The sequence below is a fragment of the Athene noctua genome, chromosome 6 (genome assembly GCF_965140245.1).
Source record: "Athene noctua chromosome 6, bAthNoc1.hap1.1, whole genome shotgun sequence".
Taxonomy (NCBI): Eukaryota; Metazoa; Chordata; class Aves; order Strigiformes; family Strigidae; genus Athene; species Athene noctua.
This window is the reverse complement of record NC_134042.1, coordinates 19,856,433-19,881,813: the sequence shown is the minus strand read 5'-3', so window position 1 is coordinate 19,881,813 and position 25,381 is coordinate 19,856,433. Positions and strand designations below refer to the sequence as shown.

The 25,381-nt window shown below is 34.7% G+C and overlaps 1 protein-coding gene across 3 annotated transcripts in view; it reads right to left on the bottom strand.

Moving 5' to 3' along the window:
* The window catches only part of DPH6 (diphthamine biosynthesis 6), a 229,872-nt gene that overhangs the window by 144,273 nt on the left and 60,218 nt on the right, over nt 1–25,381 (bottom strand). For all 3 annotated transcript variants that reach the window (XR_012633870.1, XM_074909806.1, XM_074909807.1), the window contains 3 exons: nt 21,198–21,259; nt 14,227–14,321; nt 5,930–6,017 (listed from right to left, as the gene is read on the bottom strand). Coding sequence is in view for 2 of the 3 variants with exons in the window: in XM_074909806.1 (XP_074765907.1) it covers nt 5,930–6,017; nt 14,227–14,321; nt 21,198–21,259 (245 nt within the window). In the remaining variant the exon portion in view is untranslated. The remainder of the gene's footprint in view (nt 1–5,929; nt 6,018–14,226; nt 14,322–21,197; nt 21,260–25,381) is intronic.

The window sequence follows — 25,381 nt, the reverse complement described above, 5'->3', positions numbered from 1 at the left end:
GCAATTTAACACAACCATGACATGCATTCAAACATTACAATATACAAGCATCCAACAGCATCTATACTATTTCCCGCTCATCAAATTACACCTTTGACTACTGCTCTTGGTTGATATATTTTGCCGTTACCCAGAGGGCTGCCTGACAGCCCCTAACCCTTTAGGTATGACTTAGAAAATAAAGCAGCAGGATCACAAATCTGTAATTGAAATAGATCTTAAACTGGATAATGCTGCAAGAACCAAGACAATTCCATTTTCTCTTTTTTTCTTAAAGTTTCTATTTTTTTTAATTCAATTTGCATTGCAGCATTGACATTCACTGACTACTAGTGTAACATATACAGAGTTTGCACTTCTTTGTCCTACCCCCCGAGTAAGCATGAACTGACATGGTGATATGAATGATACTATCATAGTGTTGCTTTGGGTTTTGTTCTTACATCACCTGGATTTTAACTTCAATATGATATAAAAATCCACCACTAGACAAAAAATACGTTAAGTGGAAAGGGAAAAGTTCCAGCTTGCTAGTATGACAACCACTTTGGTTTTTTGCTTTTGTTAAGCTTTACATTGACACCTAGAGCTACAGGATCTTTTGTAGGTACTATTAGAGACCTCTAACTTCCCTCCATTCCCTAACCTGGAGGACTGAATTTATACACTCTGCAAGTGAACATGAAAAGAGCACCTATTCCATTTTTATGCCATCTGTGAAAATCGTTCCTTCAACTATGTTTCTAAACATGTTTTCTGCAAAATGTGCTTCATAAAAAATTCATGGGGATGTAGTGAGACTCACAGACTGTATCACAACTGGTTTGGTGTAACCTACAGAACTCCCCTGTAGCTTTGTAATCTGTTAATATTACAAATATCCCAAACTGATGCCTCATGAAATTTTCCTGTCATACACAGTCACATATCTTTTTCCTAAATATGTCAATATTTTATAAATTGTTAGGCTTATATCAATACTGCTTTACAGATATAAATTAAATTATACATCTCTGTTTACACACATACAGAAGCAGCTGGTCAGTTGCAAATTTTTTGGAAATTACTAAGAAATACTAGAAATTCTACAGTGTCTCTTAGATACCCCAAAGGCCATAAAAATAATTACAGACTACTGTTATTTCAATGCCTATGATACATCACAATGATTCATTCAAGGCTGACTCCCACAATGCTCCAAAAACATAGGTAATCAATCACTTTCCGCAGCAGCACAGGTGCACGCTACAGCAGAAGTATTAGGTGTAGAACCTGGCACTAGAAGAACAACAGGCTCAATGCCAGTCTAAGCAGAGCTGCCAGACTCTGTTTAGCAGCTATATTCAAATCTCATACAAATGTTGGTCTTCCATTCCTGTCGAGAGAGAAAGTAATCTAAGAATTTAAAACTTAAAGTTATAGACTGCCATAAACAGACTAACTTTCCCTGAATAATATTCTCATCACTTTAAAAACAAAAAATCAAGCGTGTTATAATGACATTTTAATTAAATCTTACAGAACCTATTTTATCACATAACATTTTCATGTTATTTCACAGAAGCAATATATTTTCCCATTTGTTACACTGTTTCTCCCACACCCACTGTACATTGTGATACCAACCTAATTTTGGATCAGAGCCTGCATGCATGCATATGCTTAACTATATTCACATAACTCATGTCATTGATGCAAGTGCGCTCAGAATGAAGTTAAGCAAATGCATGAGTGTTCCAAGATCCAAATTCTCCTGTTGAAAAAGCCTTGGAGCTAGGACTTTGACTGATATAGCTGAAATTCCATGCAGTGGTCTTTTATGAAAACAACAGATTGCCTTCTTAAAAAGCTTACATTCTCCACTACAGAAACTGGTATAAAAACCTATCACAACACAGTTCCAAAACTGATCGTTCTCCCACTGAGCAACAATGAGAATACAGTGGGGCAGAGAGCTCAGAAGACATAAGGAAAGACTACAATAATACAGAAATCCTTGAAATAAATATGATGAGAGATCACATACATCTCCTTGCAGTATTTCAAGTACAATACACAGACACGTAGGAAAGAAAGTCCTTTACTCTGAAAGACTTTCAATTAAATTCTCTTCATTGTGAAAAAAGAACAAAAAATTCTCTTTTCTCAGAGAACTCGACTGAATCTGCAAGCAAAAGGAGTAGGAAAGAATTTATAAATTTTATTTTATAAATTTTATTTATAAACAGCATTTGAAATAAATTAGTGTACAAAAGAAATTTTGCTGTATTTGTTACAAATTTTTTAAAACAACTACAAGGGTTATCTATATTCTTATGATGCAGAAGGGAAACTAAAGATTACCTAAAAGTATCAGTCAATGATGACAAAGTATTCAAAAAATGCCACACAAAATGCCACCAACAAAACATACTTTGCAATGTGAAATTCCCTTCTGTTCCCCTTGACATAACTTCCAAAGTCTAATTCTACAGCTTAAGTCCTAAATGGAGATTAACTATAATAATTCAGGCCAGAAGGAACAGGACTGAAAGAGGCTACAAAATTAAATCAAAGCTAACCTGCCGTATCATGCTCCTTTAGTACAAAAGGCATGTAAATACCTCCCAAACACCTTTTCTAACCTTTACAAGTGTTTTTAAAATCATCTCCAAACTGACCTTTCTTTTCCCGGTGTAGAACGAAAACTACATGACTCCCTCTAATTCTGGACTATCCCTAATTTAAGGGGCTGGAGTTTCACAGCTTGTATTTGATGTATGTGTGCTCCCACTCACTGGAAATTGGGGAACAAAATCTTCATTATTAAAAGAGGGAAAGAGCAAATCTTAAACGTAATAGGTTCACTATCAGAGGTATGTATGTTCACATCAACAGAAGCTCCAATAGCTTTAATTTCTGTTTCTGCTTATTCAAATGCCAACACAACAGAGTAACAGAATAGTATAATGCGGGGAAAATAAAAATATTTTGCAAGTTCACTATGGCATCAAAGTGAAAAAAAATTTTCACAGTTTTTTTTTCCTAACTGAAAATATTCAAAATTAAATTTGTATTGAATACAAAAGACAATACAATTAATTTAAAGATTCTGGAGTATGCTTCAGAAATTGCCTCCCCCTCAACGAAAAACATTCTGTACTTTAAATGTACAAAGTGACAGTCTTATTGGTAAAGTAAAATATTAATGAAGGTAGCTATCTGTATATATATCACAGTGGTGACCTTGTTTTCCACCATGAAGTAAATAAGGCATTCCTGAATTTTGAGCATTAGTGTTCTATTAGCATTATTATTTAGCCTTAATGTTTTTGTAAAATGTCTACAAAAAAGTTATCTCAAGCCATGTTTACCAAACTTTTAATAATGTTTTAATAACAAAAATCTTATCTTTATTTATCTCTTTAGCCTTTTCTGTATTACTGGTAATGAAAGAAAAGAGGTGTGTTAAAAAAAAGCTTCAATTATTATGCAAAAACACATCTTGAAGTTGCGCAGTAATGTATTAAACCAGAACAGTGAGTAAAATGTTATTTTCCCCCAGGCACAAGAGCTCATTTTGCTGCCAGAAACAATCTAAAACAAATTTCTACGCAGGCTTTGTAGTTAAACATGAAGAGATTTAGCTGAAGAAAATGCATTATAGAGGAGGAAAGACAGCAGAGACTAAGGTACGCTAGCTATAATTGCATAATGATTATAAAAGTAAATTCAAAGAATGTAAAATTAGCACCTGTGGCACATAACAAAGATAAAATGAATATACAATAAAAGTTAAAAATATGTATATCTCTCAGTTGAAATGATAACAAAACTGATGTCATAATACTTATTAGAATTACACATTCACTATGCAGTCTATTAAGGGTTTCTACAAAGTGCTTACACAAGTTGCCACTTTTATACACTGTTCATAATGAAATATTTTTTTCCCAATTTTCAGTAATCCCTTGAAAGCCTGAAACTAAAATTAGTTCTCCTTCTAAATAAGTTTTTCTCTGCAGTGGTTTGTTATTGTAGGATCGGCTTTTAAGTGCTGAATTACTGATACTTAAATTTTTTTGTAGGGCTTGTAAGCACTGAATAGTGAGAAGAAGTACAGTACTACAGACATATCGATCTTGAAGGCATCTCTGTCTTTATGCAGTTAAGCCATGCTAACTTAGTAACAAGTTATGCTCTGAAAGAATAACTTGTTGTCCATATTCATAACTTCTTGAAAACCTAGCTTATTTTACCGTGACATTAAATAATTTATAGCCAAAAGATTATAATGCTTTTCCTTATGAGACAACCACTGTCAAAGATAGACTATTTTCCTTTTAACTGTACAAGACATTGGTTTATATGCCAAAATCCAGGGCAAACCTCTGTAAACCTTACCCCTTTGAGAACGTGACAACTTTGTCTACAATGGATTTGAAATATGATTTACTACAACATTGCTTGAAACTGTGAGGCTTTAACCAAATCTAAAACATCTACATAAGAAAGGGAAAAGAGCTTGTGAACAGATAAAAGTAAAATCTTGATTCTTATATAAAATGCTATGCATTTTAATATTATTTTTTGCCTGATTTATGTAAAGCTTTGTGTTTTTCATTTTCCCTAGCCTGTCATATTGTAGTGATGTATGGTGCATTTTAGCATCAAGTTTGCCATGAGCAATAAAGTCAGTGCCCCCAAAGAAAAATTAATATATTATCACTCTTCCCCACCATGCCCTGCTTCCAAATTTTCCTTTATTCAGCCTATTTGGTTTTGCTTCACATAGTTAGTTGACATCCTTTCCAGTGTCTCCCACACAAATATTTAATGTTTTATTTTTGAAAGAAATCCCAAACTAGAAATTGACAAGATGAAATACAATTTACTTTCCAAGGCAAGAATGAGGCCATCGTGGAAGAAAAATGCACAGGTATTTTATCTGTTGGAACAATAAAATTAAAAAAGAGAGGGGAAAAGAACACATGATCTATTGAAAGAAATTCAGGAAATGTAGTCACTCAAGAGACATCAAATGTAAAATACCAATATAATAATGTTCTAAAACAATCCCTGAATCTAGAAGAGTTTCAGTGATCTTCAAGGTGTAGAAAGAATTAGGAAGAAAAAGATGGCTGGAAAAGCAGTAGGAAAATCATGAGGCACTCACTTCAACAAAATACTAGCTCTTATAGATGTTCAGGAGGGAAAAAAAAATCATTTTACCTGTAAAATAATGAAAATAAAAATAGAGAAGTGATGACAAATACTAAGAAAAATAACTTGTTTTGACCAAAGATAAGATAGCTCTGCTTACATAAAAGTCTAGAAGAGTTCCTATTCTTGTTCTGCTGTTTCTATGGAATCATAAACTCAAGAGGATGAATCTCAGGAAACTACTAATGATTCCTTTAAGATCTTTGACCAGCACAACCTCCTCTACATCATTTGAAGTCATTCATTAGAGGTATCTTTCAAATAGAAAACACAAACCAAAAACCAGTATGCTTAAAACTCGAGCACTTGTGGGTCAGCAAGTTTTTAAATCATCCTCTTTACCTCAAAACCAGCAAAAAGAGATGCCACCTCCCAGCAAATCAACACTGTTCATACAGTTTTCTAACACAGCTGTGTTCCACAGTAGCTGTACTACACAGGTTACACATGTGCTTGACTCAACCATGCTGGCTGAGCACCTTGAGGTTTCAAGATGAAAAATGCTACACAAATATACTACCTCCGTTCATTCATTTGACACAAGGAAGCATTTGTGTTGAGTTTTTCCTTATGGTAAGTTCTGAAATTCAACTAAATATGTTCATTGTTATTTGAAAGTACACTCACATGAGAATATGTAGGTTCACTCCAAACTCTGACAAAGCCACATAAAAATAGAAAGCATGCATATAGCTTTAAAGGAAGATGACATTTGCAATCTACTTGCCTTATTCTCCAGGTGTAATTTTAAAAAATGAAGGTAGGCCACAGGCGCAAATGCATCAGCTGAATGCACAACCACTTTGGCTTCATCTCTGAAATACAAAATTCTTAGCATCAAATATTAGTATATAATTTTAGATATAGACAACATTCAGTCACTATATAACACAGACTCCAAGTTAACTCATTGAAAATCTATTAATTTCTTAGTTTTCATATGAATTAAGAAAAAATAGTTTGCTATATAAAATTGTACTGTTCAACACACTATCTTCACTATTTTTCAATTTTCAAAAGGAATAAACTATAATTCCTGTGTGAGCCGGCACAGGCTTACAACGTGTGAACATAGGAACAACCACAAAACCACTGCTGAAACGCAAAGTACATTTATTTTCATTACCTTGCCAACTGGGGCATTCCCGAAGCAGCACCCAAACCGAGGCACACAAGTGGGGACACAGACACTGTGGAGCTCGGTCCATGCTAGAGATCCACTGAACCTGCTGGTTTTGCCTGTATTTCAGGGATTCACGCAGGCGTAATTTACCACTGTGCTTTGATCTTTCCCACAGCAAGGCAGGAATCTCAAGCATGTCCAACAGGGTGCCTCTAAGTCTATCACAGGCCTAAGTTATCTAAACACAGATGTTCTACTTGTCCAACACACAAGGCCAAACAACAATTAGTATGATATATGTGTTTTTCGACACCGCAGCTGCAAGTCACTTGAGCATGTTTACAATCCTCCTTGCCAATCTTCCGTTATTTTCCCACACTTCCAGACCAGTATTGAGAGATTCAGTTAGCTGTCATCTATGAAAGTATAAATGACATTATGTTGTACATTATAGAGCCTAATATGTAAAGCAATCTTTTCATTTCATCAACAGGAGATTTTTTAAAAGTCCATTCTTCTTGATGCTCCATGGTTTAGTTCTTGAAGTATTAACAACACACAATTTTTCACGCTGAGAAACTGACTGATTTGACCATCTTGCATCTGCTATTGAAGACTACTAGACACAACTTTTTAATGCCAAATGTGTTGGTAACAATGATAAACTTCCTGTGTGCTGATTCAAATTAGATAATTTTAGTTTTTCATTTTTACAGACACAATCTGTCACACTTTGATTCACAAGAGGCAATATCTGTTACATCCATCTGCATGGTTTTACTACTTAAGAAAAAGGTAGCTCTAGGAAACAAACATCAGAAGGTGAGAAACTCACAGAAAATGTTAAGAGAAACTCAGATGCAGTACAGGAAAATCTGAAAATTGTTATAAGTAAGGCTAAGGACACACAGATAATTTTCTTGAAACCACAGTGCCCTTGATCCTTTCACAGTATTCAGTAAGATGAGATAGATACATTTCTAGCAGTGCCACATAAAAACCATGCAAACTGGAAACAGTTGAAGACTTGGCCAGATTTCACTGACTTAATAATAAGTGTAAAATTAATGGAAATATCTGTTCTATAAAATGTGTTTGGGGATTTAAAATAACAAAACTAAGATAATCATCATCACTACAATGCAAAATAATGATAAATATCTTCAACGTAAGAAGCTCCACTTCTCTTTTAGTAAACTTTTAAAGTATTTTGATAAATAAGTCTTCAGGTTCATTCCTGAGTTATGAACATGATTCTTTACAATTAAAATATCACTTAGTCCTTTAAGATATCTTAAAGATAGTCCCTTAAGATTAAAATCATTCTTTTCAAAGAATGGTGTCCTTAATTCTAACACAAAGAGGTAGGAAATAACTTTGGATATCTTTAGTAACAAGAATACATAATTAGAAATAATAAAAACCAGACACCAACACTCCAGTAATACCTGATACCTGGGTATCCTCAGTGTCTGGGGATTTTCTCAATAAAAATTTCTTGGTTGTTCAAGTCCTATACAGGGAAGTCTGCTGCTTTTCAGTGATGCATTAACTACTTAAAACTAAATTAGCAGAAAAGCTTATATCAGAAAGGAAAAACAAAAATTTAGGGTTATTAAATCTGTTGAATTTAAAGAATACCTAGTAACTTTAAAATAAATATTTAACTCCAAAGTAAAAGAAGTAGTCCTACTTGTATCCCTGCATGTTCCAATTCACTAGTACAGCAGAACAGATGCTAAGCATTGATACCTATGCTAACTGTTCAATAACTTTACAATTTTTGAGTACTTATTTGTTGCTCAAGAAGTATTGTAAATATTAAGAGATCATCCATATTTCTTCTCAGTATGAAGTACATTTCTATGACATACAGCTAACACATAGGTATTTGATTGGGTGGTAATAGATATCTAGCTTAATATGCCACTATTTCTCAGTTGATGGGTCACAGCAGGTAGATCATGTGGTGCTTAAAATAGTATTACAACACATATAAAAAGAAAATACTTTTTCTTAAGTACTTAAAAAGAAAATACTTTTTCTTAAGTACTTAATTTGCTGTTAGCCTCTCCAAACATACATTCTTGCTCTAAATGATAAAATTTAGTCTTGTTCAATAGTAAATGTAATGAACAGGTAGAAAGCAGAACAGTTTTGTTTGTGTCCAACGATGAGTCACTAATTAAAAGGAATAGGAAGTCCTGAATTTACATGTCATGGCCACCTTAGGAAATAGTAAAAGAAAACCCAAACTACATGAGAAAGCAGAGATTCAAATGAAAAACAGTGATTTGAGACATCCCGATAATTATATAAAAGCCATTTCACACTGGAAGTCTGAATTTCGAGTAGGAACATGACTAAGTAAGGTAATTAATGTTTGATTATGATGGAAACACAGGAATTTTGTTGAGGAACATTTTCAGAACACTTTGGAAAACAATGAAGAATAGTTGAAAAACTGTCCTAATAATCTGTTTTTTGCAATCATAATCATTTGATCTCTCAAGTTTCCTTGAAGACCTAGGAAATACCTAATCATTTTTAAATACTCTGTAACATTTTCACAGGACTAATATGACAAGTTAGAGCAAGTCTGAGCGTATAATCAGTGATTATTTTTTCATGTTTACAGATTTTTTTTTTAACTCCAAACCTAGAATTACAAATCTAAACACAGAGCTCATGGTAAGGTATACAAATGCAAAATTACACTTCCCAAATATTTCAAATATGCCAATTTACTCCAAATAAAAAATCAAACTATTCTGTGTTCCATAAACACAAATGGGCCTTTATCATAAGAGTAGATATTAGATGGCATTCTCATAGATGAGAAATATATCTTTATGATTTGAAGAGGTGTCAATCAATTACACTTTAAATACCAGTGTAAGAATGAAAGTAAATGCTTGGTACCTCTTAAATACTGAGCATCAAAAAGATGACAACCAGATTACAATAGTCTATCTGGGAAAAACAGATAAAACCCCATCTGACTCTTGGTTGAATATTCTGATTGTAAGATCTTACTTCCACTGTTAAATCTTGTTTAATTTCAAATATTTCACTCTGCCATGCTTCCTTCGTGAGTCATATTTTTTAATGAAGGTTCAGAAGAATGGCAAGAATTCAATTTAATATTCAAAAGCAAAATTAAAAATATAGTCTTACATTAAAGAGTCTCCCTCTTCTCCATAGTAAGTAACACATCAAGGACACATTTTTCTTTTCCTGCTGGCAGATTTCCTTCTTTTTCAAAGGATATACTGTAGAAACCTATTTTGTCCCAAGTTTCCCATGACAAAACCACTGACCAATGAAAACACTACCTGAAAGTAGTGTTATAAATGGCAGGCGTATAAGATTTTGTCCTGTTGTATCGGGTTTAACATGGCAAGGCTTTGGTAGTAGGAGGTGGTCTGCAGGGATGGCCTGTATGAGAGGAAACCAGGGGCTGCTGAACCTATCAACAACACTGGTTATGCCTCTGATAATGTATTTTAAAAGGGGTAAAAATGGTGTGCAGCATCTGTGACAGGAGTGACAAAAATGTGAGGAAAACAGCCACGCACTCACCAAGGTCGGGGAAGGAGTAGGAGGAGGTGCTCCAAGTACCAGAGCAGAGACTCCATGCAGCCTGTGGAAAAGACCATAGTGAAGCAGGTTGTTGCCCTGCAGCCCATGGAGGGCCACATCAGCGCAGATATACACACTGCAGCCTGTGGAGAACTCCATGCTGGAGGAGGCTCCTGGCAGGAACTACGTCCAGCAGAGAGGAGACTATGCAGGAGCAAGTTTTCTGACAGGAACCATGGCTCATGGAGGATCCATGCTGGAGCACTCTGTTCCTGAAGGACTGTACCCCATGGAAAGGACCCACACTGGAGCAGTTCTTGAAGGAATGCCCTATGGGAAAGACCCACACTGGGGCAGTTCATGAAGGACTGTATCCCATGGAACAGACCGAGGCTGGAGAAGGGTAAAAGTGAAGAGAAGGGAACATCAGAGACACAGTATTATGAACTGACTGCAACGCCCATTCCCCATCCTCTTGCACTGCTCAGTGGGGAGGATGTAGAAGAGTCAGGAACAAAGTAGTGAAGTTAAGCCTGGGAGGAATGAGGTGGGGAGAGAAGGTGTGTTTAGTTTTGTCTTTTTTTCTCACTACCCTACTCTATTTTTTTTAATTGTCAATAAATTAAATTAATTTTACCTAAGTTGAATCTGGTTTGCCCATGACAGTAACTGGTAAGCCATCACCCTGCTATCTTGACCTGCAAGCTTTTTCATTTTATTTTCTCCCTGTCTTACTGAGGAGGGGGCGTAAAAGTAGCTTGGTGGCAACCTGTCAGCCAGCCAAGGTTAATTCATCACACCTACTTTGGAGGCAAAAGTAATCGTCAACGTCTTCCTCAGAAACTTTCTCTAGGAAGATTCTCGGAGGAGCTCAGCAATTTAGGGACCTTGAGAATCCTGACAGGTTTTAACCTCTAAATTGTAATTCTTACAACTCCATTTAAGCTTCAAAAATGATATCAGGATGTATATCAGAACCACGGCTATCTAAACATTTGGAAACTATAGTAGCATAGTTAACAACATGACTACAAAGTCTGTTTAGATTCAGTGTGTATGAAAATCAAGAATGAAAAGCAGAAAATAAACTTGTAACTTATTCAATGGCAAAGAAACTATAAAATATTTTTCTTTAGAAGTTCATAAAGTAATAAGATTTCACATGAATGGTTCCTCAAAAGGCGTATCTTTAGACATGAATAATGTAAGAGCTAAGCAGGACTAATCACGCCACAGACACACAGTGCCAGTGTAGCTATTCAGTTTCCATTATGGAAATGTATATGTAGAACCAGTTGAGCAACTGTTTAACTGTCTACTGTGCCATATATTTATTATTAAATACCCACTGATTTATATATTTGTCTTTTCCTGTATTTTTGTGCATTTACTGTTAACTTTTATTATTATTTGGAGTGTTGCCAATAGAAATAAAGACAAGTCAGTCAGACCACCTCTGTTTCAGCTTTTCCTAGTTGCTTGAATCGTTGTTAAACCACTGGTAGCCAGAAATATATTTAGAATATATTGTTAGATATTACTACTTAAACAGGTATTTGGTTGATCTCAAAACAAGAGCACAACGTACCTTCCTAAAAGTGTTCCACAAATTCCATGAAAAAAAAAAAAATCCCCACACTACACCAACCAAGAATTTCTCATGAGATTTTACAGTCTTCTTCAATCTGTTGTATCTATGAAAAGAGAGCTTTGGAAAGGAGCACTGGGAAATTCTGCATCCAATTCTAATAAACTCTCAGATTTAATCTGTAACATAAGAAGCCTCAAAATAAATATAAAAGATGTAAGTAATCAGCCAAACACATTTAAGCGAAAAACCTCATACAAGCACATTTAATGTCTCAGTTAAAATCTAGCTATTCTTCTTCTGAAGTACACTTTTTGTTGCAAGTGTTGCTGAGTGCTTCAATGCTCTGCAGACTGAGAGAAAAGACCCATCGCATCAGGAGAGACACTGGAGCTGAGTAAGGCAGCCTGATCTGCTCCCCATGTAACAACCAGCACAACTAAGAAAAGGCGACGGATGACAGTGGTAGGTGACTCCCTTCTGAGAGGTAGAGGCGACGGATGACAGTGGTAGGTGACTCCCTTCTGAGAGGTACAGAGGCACCCATCTGTTGACCTGATGCGCTCCGGAGAGGTGTGCTGCTTACGAGGGGCTCCTGTCAGGGGTGTCACTGAGACACTACGGAGCCTCGTACAGCCCACTGACTATCATCTGCTGCTGTTGTTCCATGTGACACCAGTGATACAGCCAGGAGCAGTCTGAGGAGTATCAAGAAAGATTACAGAGCCCTGGGAGTGGCAGTAAGGGACTCTAGAGTGCAGGTAGTTTTTTCATCGATCCTCCCGGTCAAAGGGAAGGGATTTGAAAGGACCGGTTGAATCTGACAGATCAACAATTGGTTATGGGACTGATGCCACAACCAGAAGTTCAGCTACTTAGACCATAGAACTCACTTTGAGAAACCTGGTCTACTGAGGGCTGATGGGGTCCATCTGTCAAAGAAGGGTAAGAGCATCTTTGGACACAGGCTTGCCAAACTGGTGAAGAGGATGTGGGGTAACAGTTTAAACTAAAGAAGGTAGATTTAGATTAGATATAAGGAAGAAATTCTTTACTGTGAGGCACTGGCACAGGTTGCCCAGAGAAGCTGTGGCTGCCCCCTCCCTGGCAGTGCTCAAAGCCAGGTTGGACGCGGCTGTGAGCAACCTGGGATAGTGGAAGGTGTCCCTGCCCATGGCAGGGGGGTTGGAACATGATGACCTTTAAGCTCCCTTCCAACTCAAACCAGTCTATGATTCTACGAATATAAATGGTGAATAGGCCACATAGCTGGCAATGGGTAGTATTACTGTAAATGACAAAGATTCACAAAATTCTGCCTCTGACATCTACTGGAATTGGTAATAATTTGTCAGTTTAATAGAAATCATATCAGACTGTAAATGCAAAAATGAATTGTGCTCTGGCACTGATTTCACTGTATTTTCCTTTTTGCTAGAAGAGACTGAACTTATTCTATCTAAGGGCATATTGGGAAGTTTTGCATTTTGTCCCCAAGTTTATTTGTCATCATACACATTTTATTCTAACTTCCTACTTAACTATCCAACTCCCACTAGTCAGCAGGTTGACTCACAACCTATGGCTTCTACCTAGCACTTGGTTCCCCTTAGAGAATCTTCTCCAAGAGTCTCACTTCCTGGCCCATACATAGATAATTCCAACCATGAACTTAAATCCAATTTAAAGATTCTACACTGTTATTTTCAGAATTTCCTTCTTACTAAAGAATTCCACAGTTGTTCTGCATGGAGTTACCTCCACATCCAAATTACTTAGTTTTTTAGTTCACTGCAGAAGACATATCTTCCAGTCAACCAAGAGTTCAGCAGACATCTACCAGAGTAGTTACTATCCCTCTTACCAGTTTATCTATTGTTCTTCTTCTCCCAAATGTCACACAATGAAACAGATTTAACAGCTCTTGGTTCTCTGTTCCTTATACAGACAGTTCTCAGTCTCACAGAAAAATGAAACACACAGAGCTTCACCATGAAAACCTTAATCATGTCTATGTGCTCCATAATCCTGACCTTCTCTAAGATGACTGAGTATCACCAATACATGATTACTGGTCTGTTTACTTGGCTAAGAAAAGGAACAGCAGTCAAAACATCTCACTTAAAGCAAGCAGGCTTAGCTATTTAACAGACTAATAAGAAACCTGGAGCAAGACACAAATATTTTCCGTATCTCACTACCCAGATTTTAGCAATTTATGTCAAAGGAATAAACTACTCAGTGTAAATGAGATGGATTCATGCAAAGTTTGTATTTAAAATATCCTCTAATAATTGAAGAAAAATATTTATCGTTATCATTCTAAGCTGCTAAACTTAAAACACACACACACACACAGAGTTAATGGAACCCACAGGCTACTGATGTGGCAGTTTATCAAATGTAGCTGTAATGAAAGATAAATATTACAGGCAATTCGCACTTCATGAAAGGATAAAAGTGTCAGTGTGTAGGTACCAGTTTTACTGCAGGCTATAATCAGCAAGTAAACGAAAGTGCAAATGTCTAAAAAGTTTATAGCCCTCTATGAAGGCCTCGTCTTGTCAGGTATTGATTTAGGTTTTCAGAGGACTTTGCCAGTGTTAAACAAAGTGAGTGTTTGTGAACTTAGAGGACATGTTTTACCTCTGCCAACAAAAGTTGCCTCAAGCTAAATGTGAATATGTTCTCATTGCTTTAATATAAGAAAATAGAAGAAACTGTTCCTTACACAACTATTTTCTTCTTAAACAGAGGGCAGTCCAGAGTGAATGTTTCATATTCTCCACCTTCTCCACAAACATGGACTCCATATTTCTCAGAAAGCTAACACAAAAGGGAAATTAAAATATATAAGTATTACATTAAAGCAGTCTATTAAATATATTTTGGTGAAAATTTCAGTGTACACTTTCTAAAAGACTACCCATTACAAGGCTGAAAAAACCCAAATATACAGAGGGTTCTTGATTTCTTTGTATGTGCATTAGAATGATCTAAAAATTATCAATGTTTTATATTTTAAGTAGAACTGGCACTGTAAATTCAGATAAATGAATGAATTCCTAGTCCTTCTTCCTCAATGACCATGAAAGGTTGTTCAGACCCTTGTATCTCTCTTTCTTTAGCATAGATCACTTTTGTGAGAAATTTGTACTGTAAATCAACACAAGAAGTAGCACTTCACATAGAAGTACACAATGAATACATTTTTTGGCAATGAATTCAATAACTTCATTCTATACTTTGGTAAATATCTACTCTTTTAAAAAAAAAAATCTAACAAATAGAACCAATACGAGTTTTCTAAGTCAAAAGCAAAAAGCTAAAGCAAGATCCAAAGAGGTAGCAATGTGATGTTTCCTTTATAATTTGTACTGAATATACTTTCTAAATCAACGTATACATTTATGAATATACCTGAAGTTCTGGATATCCCACTAAAACACATAACTACATAAACCAGTACATTCAAAATAAGAGACATGACGATCTTAATTCCCTGCTTTATAAACAAGCAGCTGTGGAGCAGGAACCAAAGTTTGTATGCTGGAAGAAGTGCACGACTGCTGAATAGTTGACTGCAATTCTGTAGTAATGTAATGCACTGATAGGTAGTAATCAAGCACCTGTACCATGCCTGAGCATGGGGACATGCTCCCTTTTTTTGCAGGAGAAATTCACCTCCTCATCAGCAGATTATACCACTTTCTAAAGTGTCCCAGCACTAGCTGTTTCGAGTCAAGTCCTGCCCTGCTTTGTTCACATTAAGCAAGCATTAACATTCTTAAAGTAGTTCACGAGAAGCTGAACTGCAGTCCTCAACTCCATTGCAAATACCAATGTTACTAATGGGAGTATTTATTTAACCTCTTTATACTTTTCCTTAGAGGAACAGATGCCCACCCATGATGCTTCTGCAAAGTAGCAACGCAGTTTTCTACAACATGTAGGAGATGGTTAGAAAAAGTTTGTCTGGGGGCTAGAAAATAATTCCAAATCTGTTGTTTGTCTATTTTTAGGCAAGCATGAGACTGGGTTATTTATACAGTTACCAGAATATTTGTGTAGCAACTCTATTTGATATACTTAAATGATACTGTATTTTTATTGCTGAAGCTTGTGTTACTTTACAGTTCTCTTTCAAAGTTTTCTATTTAAAATCTTCAAAGAGTGTTTACAACTTCAGTCACCATCTTAGCTAAAAATAAAATAAAATTCAAAATTAGGTGTGAAAGAAGAAAATTAAATACATGGAACTTGAATTTTTTCATAAAATCGAAGGCCACATTTTAGATTTAAAATTCAGTTAGTTAACAAAAGGCCTGAATTTTATTCAGCCTTTGTTTTGGAGAAAAGTATAAATGCTCTGAGAAAGCAATACTTTGGTAATACTGTATGTGACTGTTTAGTTGTCTGGTGGCAAAAAATCTAAATCTCTTTTGGAATATATATTAAATACATTTTCAGTGTCTTGCTATGAGAGGTATTTTTCATTTTTCCTTTCACATTTTCTTTTAAAGAAAAGGAGCAGAAGAAAAACTTTAATCAAGTGCTCGTTAGATAAAAGGGAATCTGTCAATAATGGCAACAAGGTTTCTATAGGACAAATACATGAAGAATAATTAATGTTGATGCAACAAGAATGAACAACCTACAAAACAATTAATCAAAAACTTTTATTCTTCCTCTCGCAGTTTCCACTGAAAAAAAAACCTAAACAAAACTATTAAAAAAAAAGAGAGAAAAACATAAAAGATATTACTAAGTATAACCTTTCAATATAATGAATATAGTGAATATAAGGAGTGACTGTTTACAAGTCACTTTCACAACTGGTAGCTCTGCTTGTAAACATCAGTGCCTAGAGTAACTATTGGCAATTAACACTGAATATTCAAAGACATGGGACTTTTAGAATGATCTAAAAGACATGGGACTATTGCCTATTTTTGTTGTAGGAAATCCTAATTTTCAATGTCACTGGCTTCCAGAATTTTTGTTTCCCATGACTGTCAACAAGAACTGCAGATATTCAGTAGCTCATAGAACAGATTCTTAATGTTCACTTAACATCAGCAATATTTTTCAAAATGTCATCAATGACATCAGAACTTTGCCTTTCAGTCATTTAGAATATTAACATTTTTGAAGAGCAATTATTTTGTTTTGAAAGTTGGATGTTATATTCATAACAATACAACAGATGAGACTAATCTAAATTTTGATTGCTAAATCTGCCTTCTAGTTCAGAGGAGCCAGAAAATAGCAGATTTACAAATTATACTTAATTAAAAATGCAAATCCAATGCAAAATCTGAAAGAAATATAAAACGAAAATGTCTTCTAGACTACACAAAATTAATCTCGACTCAAATACACAAGACACAAGGTATATAAACGATCAGCCCAAATATTACCCAAAGAAGAGTCTCTGCCTACCTTAAGAATTAAACACAAGGTTTAAAGCTGACTTTCTCATTTAAGTTTAGTAATTAAAGATAAAAGATATGAATTCAAGTGCTACTTATTTCAAGTGAAGACTCTGATCAAAGACAGAAATTGCAGCCCTTAGTAAATTCTAATTACCAAAATGCTCTTTACAGAAGAAGTACTCATCAACTTCTAAGGCAAACATACAAATGACTAAACATTTTCTTACTGTCTATTAGCAGAGACAGAAGTACAGACAAATATAAGCATAATATGCATTTACCATTCAATTAATAAATTCTAAGGAGAGTGTGAGCAGCCCCTCAGATTTGGCAAGTTGCCAACAAATTCTTTAGATTAAAATGTTAGGGCTCCTGGTATATAGGAGATAGTGGGACATGAGAGCAATTTAATAATTTAGCAATTTATGTAGTAACCATTCATCAATAATTAATCAAAGACCTATCATTTAGACAAAAGCAATATTTCAAAACTTTCTTTGCCACAATGCCAATATCCTGAGACAGTAAAATTCACCCCTGATAAAAGTATGAGTTGCAGATCATCATCATAGTCATAAGTTTCAACCTTCTGTGTGTAAAGTCAGAAAAAAAATTGCAAAATTAAATCAAAGTCTTTTCCACTTAATACTTCTCCATTTTTCTACTGCTACAGCAGCAAAACCACCTCACCTTTATATAAATAATTATTAGAATTTCTATTGTACACTAAACTGAGGTAAATCAGAAGACTGAAAATTTAAGAGACAATATATTTTTCCAAAGTTAAATAATACAGTGGATGAAATCAGGGAAGTGTTGTGGATTTGTGTGCTGGTTTTTTTTTTTCCCAATTTACATTGGCACACCTCTTATAATGCCTCAACAAGGTATTTTTGAAAAAACAAAAATTATGAATTCATGCTTATTTCTTGAATGCCCAAAAGATAGGCACACTACAGTAATACAAGCTGATTTTCCAAGGAAAATGTTGTGCAATTTGAAATTACTGGTTAGATAATACAACACAAATCAAAGATATAAGAGTATATAAAGCTGTGGTACTTTTGGGGATATGCAATCTTAAAAATTAATTTATTATGGTGTTTACTTTGGTATGGTCAAAATATTGTGTTTTATTTTATCTCTCCTCCTTAATGAAAACTGTGAATTCCTTGCTCTCACATTCTGTCTACCAGAACTTCTGATTCTGAAGACTTCATTAGTTTACAAAAGAGTATTTTTCACACTATAAACCTAAGTATTTCTCTTCAGTTTATAGTTAATGATTTGGTTTTATTAGGCCTTAAAGCCAACTAAGTATCCAGTAAAAACAATTTATTTGTACTGACTTTGTCTTTCATACCATACATATGCACAAGAAACAGCTACATGAACAAATAATCAGTTGTGCAGTCTCCCCTACAATGGCCTGACAACCAGTTCCAAGTAGGGTCAGAATGCCCTACTAGTTCTACACCTTAAGCTATGCAGTCATTGCTCTGTTTATTGCTGTATCAATAAAAGATAAAACCTGTAAACGTGGGTTTTGAGAAGTATTAAACCATGACAGTAAGAATTTCAGTGAAACCAAGTAAGAATCAGAAACATCAGGAAGAATACATTTAATTGTTCAAAATACCAGGTACTTTTGGATCTCTTAGTTTATTATTTTCTTTTTAAAATGAGTGATGGTGAAATCAAATGGAGAAGAATATTTCTTAAGACTTATTTTAATTATACCTTATTAACATAACTAAAATTGCAATACTTGCTGCTACAGTTTTAAAGGTCAAAACCACTGATTCAACTGAGGTGAGTAGCTAACTACCCTTCTTCAGCCCCACTGACGTTGCAACCTGAATTTTGATAACAGCGGCTTTCTGCAAACGCAAGGACTGTACTTTCCTCCTTTTGGTTTAGTTAACTAGCCTCACATAAATACTAATTCATCGAAATGTGACTGACCGGTATGGAACTGATAATATAGTAAAGTTGATGCTTCTGTTAAATCTGTTCCACAGTAAATTGTTCATTGTTTCATGATTATAAAATTTTATCCTTCCCTAGCTGTCACTTACAAAGATTCTAAAGAAACAGCTCTGACAAGCAGAAACATTGCTTAAGTGATCTGCAGCACCAAACTGGGGGAGAAGCACTTAAATGTTTATCGTACTCTTAAAATATGTATTATTTAGTTGTGACTCCAAAGATCTTCCGAATAACCTTTCTCGGAATTCATCAGTCAGTAGACATTTCTACAGTACATGAAGAACGTGACTTCATATGTCACAATCTGCTTTTCCATAGTAATGTTACTCTTGCACGATACAGCGTGCCAGCGTCAAAGCAGGCATATGACACAAACATAGAGTGCAACAAAGGCTCCGGTCCAGGGTGCTCACACAGTGCAATGCCAACTTAGCAGTCACACTCCTGGAAGGAGTCTAACCACGTTTACTAGTGCTGAACTAACACTTGTGGACTCTGGTTTTCAGTGGTTTATTAGCCAGGCCAAACAGTCATGTTAATGAAATTCGAGGTGAGCTCAGTGTTCAATCATATTATATTACCTAATCCAAAAACTGGAAGTGGTGGACCTATTCCCTCTTCCTTCATTTTCCTGTAGAAATCCAATCTATACTTTTCAGACAGGATAAATCCACTCCCTCTTCTAACTATTTCTGGATCTTATAGATATCCCTAGATTTTGCAACTATTAATTGTTTTAAGTCTACCTTTATTATCACTCCATGAAATAAAACATCTGCTAATGATAATATATGAACAAATATTTTATATATAGTTAATGTACTTATTTTTGTGTACTCCTGCTGTACGTCTCTGCCACTACTTTTTTACTCATACTACAAGTATTTAGGAAGATATTTATTTCCCTACTTTCCTTCCTTTCTTCTCTTTTTCTAGAACAGGATAAAACACCTCTCCTTGCCTTCGTCTGGTATTCTTGAATCTTTCCTGTAGTTGAGATGATGTACAGATATAAATGAAGCAACCACCCCTACTAGAAGAGATAATGAAGGGGAATTTTACATTATATAGTGGGAGGGGGGCAGGGGGGAAGGTTTCTGGGTAGATTTTCCAGCTCTGAAGCAGAAGCAACAAACTTCAGGCTAAGAATAGGCAAACAATGATCTCTTCAAGTGAGACTATTCATGTGTTATGGACCTTCATGCTTCTTCTTCAGCTTTGCCATGTACCAACTATCTATCCTTGTCTCTCCAGCCATATGAATGGAATAAAGTTAAACTTGAGATACAATTCCTATAAAACTCTGCTATCTTTCAGCAGTAAAAGAGATTTTTAATTTTTTCTCGTTACTTTTTTCTTCTTTTCTGTAAGTTTGTCATGCCCTTAACTGCTCCAGAAAAACTGCTTACGAAGCCAGGCTGAACAGTAACTACCTAGATTAACAACAAAAAATATTTTGGGGGGATCGTTTTGTACAAATTTAGCTTAAATTGACAAAAGATACAGCAAGACTCTCTTAATAGCAAATAATGGTGGGTTTTTAACAGGCTTGAGGACAAGGAACTGTGGTAAATTGGCTTTGTCACAGACACTATAAAAAACATGTTTTCAGAGCTTCTATTCTTAAACTGTACTTAGCTTGACGTTTGATGCTTCTAACTCAAACTCAAAGAATGCTCATGTACAAAATCTGGTCTATTTTTTTTTTCCCCCTAGATAAATAATTTTTCTTTAAATAAATCTATTATCTCTACCTACAAGCATTTTCCTGCTTTGAGGACTACATAACCCTTTGCACAGAATTAAGTACATCCTCAGGAATAAACCTCTTATTCCATTTTTGAAAGGCCCTACTGTATGCAGTCTGCCTGTGTAAAAAATGGTAGGAAACCTTCAGATGGAGATCTCTGTGGGGAGGTTTTATATCACCTATGATTTTTCACTACCACTCCTTGCTGTGAAAGTCTGTAACTTGCATGCAATTATTTAGCTTTATCATACTAACATACAAGTTAGTGTTCTCTTAATACTGAAGATTCTTGCCTTTAGTTTCTTTTAAAGACAATGGCATCATTTGTGAACTACCTCCAAAAAGAATGTTTTTCATATTAAAAGTGCATATCAGAGGCTTATATTCTATGTACAAAGATAAACTTTGGGTTTGCATCTAATTTCTGAAAGTAACTAAGTAGTTTTTGATTGCCAAATTTAATGAATTTATGCTGTTACTTTTTAATTGCAACTTTAACTGTATGAGTAACCTTTAAGTAATACTCACCTCCAAAAGATTAGGCTCCATTTGATCCAGAGTTTTTCCTAGATGCTTATCTGGATCTAAGCCTGAAAAAAGAAAAAAAGTGTAAAAATACTTTTTATAAAGCACAGTTATGACATCAAGAAAAGCTTCTTTTTCTTTTCTTTCTTCGAATATAGTACGTTTCCCTTAGAAACTAGTCCCACTGTGTCTAAAATAATTTCTATCCTAAAGAAAACACACTTAGTCTGAATTTTCTCTTGTCCGCTCTGGGCAACTGGTTTCCATGTTTGTGGGAAAATAGGCCAATTAGCTTTTTACTGTGTGTCAACTGGATAAGCTGTTTGTTCTCCTTTCTTAGAAATTTCACTAACCAGTGAAGTAAACAGGTGGGTCTACGGTAATAAAAATAATACACAGAAATTACCTCTTTGAGTCAGAAGTTAATTCTGTAGATACCTCTTAAATTAAAATACAGGTTAAATCTTTTTATAGTTCCTGCAAATTACTGGAAGGGACATGGACTGTTTTCTGTAATAGAAACTTTTTTGCTAAGTCACATTCTGTGTGTGACACACAGAAAAAGGGTAAGGATTAAAAAGGATGGAGATATAAAGAAAACAGACTTACAGAATATCTTGAATGTCGTACCTTTTGATCCATCACAAAATATTCTGTATGATGTCTACATTTAAATTTTTTTTGGTAAAAAAAGCCCTATTAACATTTGATAATTCCTCTAACTTGCCCCTCTGTATTCCTGTTTCAGCTTTTGCCAACTTATGACTGTTAAATGATAACTTCTCAGGAATAAATCAATTGTCAGAAACCAGTACTGGGGTAAAAACCATCCAGGAACAACTGTTTCAAGAGCTGACATTTTCTTCAACCAATTAAATATCCTAGCTAGATTTGAGGCTAAGTGGTCAAAAGCTCTTAACATATAAAGTAAATAAGAAAAAAACAAAATAAACGATGACTTTTGAAAGTGATGGAACACTGGAAAATTTTTAGTGATCACAGTTTTTACTACTCTTAATTACTGTGGTTTGTTTTTATTTTTACTAATCCCAATATTTGTCTATTTTTTTCTACTCTACTGCTTTATACAATAATGGGTATATTTAAAGAGCTGCCACCAGAATGACTCAACTTAGAAGCAATTTCTGAAGTATGTACCTTGCAAAGCACTTTAGATCATTGATGATGAAAGCTGTTATATACATGTACGGTATACTATTATATAAAGTCATCGCTGACTTCAAACAGCTGATTTGCCTTTTAATTTTTACAGTGATGGTCTTGGTATATTTAAATTCCTGTGAAACTAAAACAAGTTCGAGTGAATGAGATCCCTAAACATTAAGAAAGTTTTTAAATATTTCATTAAAGCACATTAAAAATTCCCTTACTATCTAGGGGAACACTTTAAAAACTGCTTAATAATTAAAGTGAAAGAGGATTGAGGTTTTTTCCTCCCTCTATTCTTTTTTGGTATTGCTTTATTGCTCTTTATTAACAGACTTAAAAAGATGTGTTGCTAGATGTAAGATAATGACAATTTATGCTTGTGGAAATCATTCTGAAATATCTTGACTTCATTTCAAGTTTCAGTGATTCTGGCTGCGTTTTCCAACTTACACCAGCTTAGCATTACGTCCTTGATTTCAATGGGATAGGTATTAGGCTAAAAATAAATGAATAATAACAAGTACGATATTATAGTACTAATTTCACACACTTACATTAACATTCTTTATTAACATAATTACTTTTCTAAGAAAGGCAACCCCTCTCCTTGATAAAAACAAACTGTTTTCCTTGAAATTTTAACCAGGGGATACGTTAAAAACACGTGAGAAGGGGAAAAGTTGTTAGAACCAGACACAATAACGTTATCTTTTTCACAACTTCTCTTTGATATTAAGAAGGATATACCTACTGTTCTCCCCCTAATGAACACAAACTGGTAATTTAAAATAAACTATGATACAAATAGTATACAAAATACAAATAATTTGCCTATGCATACACTATGGGTAAACTCTTTAGTAATATCCCACACCTACACAAAAATCTGTGAAACTGCAATGTACCCTTTCTGTTTCTCAGTAGAATTCTATTTTTGGATAGCTTGTCTTTCTTTTGAAGAGTAACATTTCCTTTAGTTTCCAATAGGTTTGTATTGTGAGTGAATAGAGACCATCTGCTAAAAGCATCAAGAACCAATGTAACCTGTAATTTGCAGAACCACTGATCCACATCTAAAGTCTCTAATGGTATGCATGTACAGATTTGGCAGTATCTCTACTGCTACTATTAGTATAACAAAGTATCTATAACGATACTTACAAAAAAGTTAATATAAAACCAAACTCCTATTTGCTATGTTTTTCTTTAAACAAAGGAGTATATTGATTCAGATTCTTAACATGACTTAGACTAAAAAGAAAAACAATGCATTGTAAATTCTTAGCACATTCCATGTAACCACATCCGCCAGATTTTTTCTCCATGGAACTAGATGTGAAGAAAGCTGGATGGGTGGATAAACCAACAACAAGGAACAGGGCCTGGATGACTGTATGGAGAATTAAGAAATTAATTATGAAGGGAACTATAATTTGCAGCACTGACATCTATTTTACTTAACTTCCATGTATCAATGGGAAGCAATTACAATTCAATTAAAATACTCACTTTTATTACTTTACTGACTGACCTTGAAGTTAATGCCTGTTTTATTTAATTGCATCATCCATGAATAAATGTTAACCCTAGAATGTTATGCACCATTATTTTCAATGCATTTTTAACTCCCCAACTGAACTACATCAGTCAATTTATTATGTGCTGTCAAGAGAGCAAGTGGGGCTTTATTTCTTTGAGACCAGCACATGATGACAGAAACATCTCGAAAGATTTGATAATGCTGGTTTTAACTGTGCTTAGTAAAACAAATTCTACTCTCACCTCCAGTTTTGTGGCCTAGTTTTACTGTAAAATCAGTATGAGATAGCACAAATGGTATAACCACTTCAGAGTAATTTCTGCTCCATCTGTAATTCCTGATATATCCACTGACAGGAGCAGATATCAACAATGGTTGCAGAGCCCTCTTATGCACAGCCACAAGACAAGTGCTGTAGCAATGTCAAAAGACTGGCGCAGAAATTCAGGGCTTTATTCTATGGTGAAAAAATGTACCAGAGAACGTTACTAAGAGGCATATCACTAGTGTTAAGTTATGCAAAAGAACTGCATTTTAAATGGTTCACTTTGTACACATGTATTACTGTAGCATAAAGCCCTCACTTACCTGATGGGTAACTACCTGATATTACTTGCATTATCAAGACCATTAGAAAACCAAGTTCCATATTCATGGTATTACATTCAGCTGATAAAATGCCTCATCTTACTAACAAGAATGTTTTGTACATGTTCAGAATTTTAAAATAATCTTGATTTTTAAGAAAGTATTTTAATATAAAAATTTTATTTTCACCTTTTAGTAAAATGCTGAATAAATAAAAATAAATCATAATTATTGGTTTTAAGAAATGGTGGTACATCAAGTTCTTCTGAAAGCTACACTGATGCAAATTCTAACCCATAATACATGAACACATTGTGAAAGAATCACTACCACACACATCAATGTGTCAACAATTATGTGTGGAAAATATAGAGAAAATCCTCTGTCCTTTCCTGACTAACCAGCACTACCATTCAAAAAGTACATCTTATTCCTCTCTGAGTTCTTCTATGAAATAAGGTTAAAAACAAGCAATCAGAATCACTCTATTACTGATCTTGAAATTTCATATACATAAAATTAGCATAGACTTTTAGAGAAAAAAATGGAACTTGTTTTAAAGTTACAGAAACTTAAAGTTCCCTTCTCTTTCCTGACTTCTTGAGAAGCATTGTTGAGAAGGTTAGTAACTGCCATCATTATGAATGTCAGGGACTTAAGACTTAACTTCTGATGATAGACAGTCATATAATGAATGATAAGGTTTCTGGAAAGATCCTAATCAGTTGCTCACCAAAAGCAGAATAATTTAGAACTTTATATAAGAAAAGAAGCAAGGAAAGACTTTCTGGAACCAAAAATAGTCTCTTTCTCTCTCTTCTCAATTTCTTTTTCTGGAAGAAAACAGGGTTAATAAGAAGGTGATGTGTCCATTAAGGTACAGAAATAT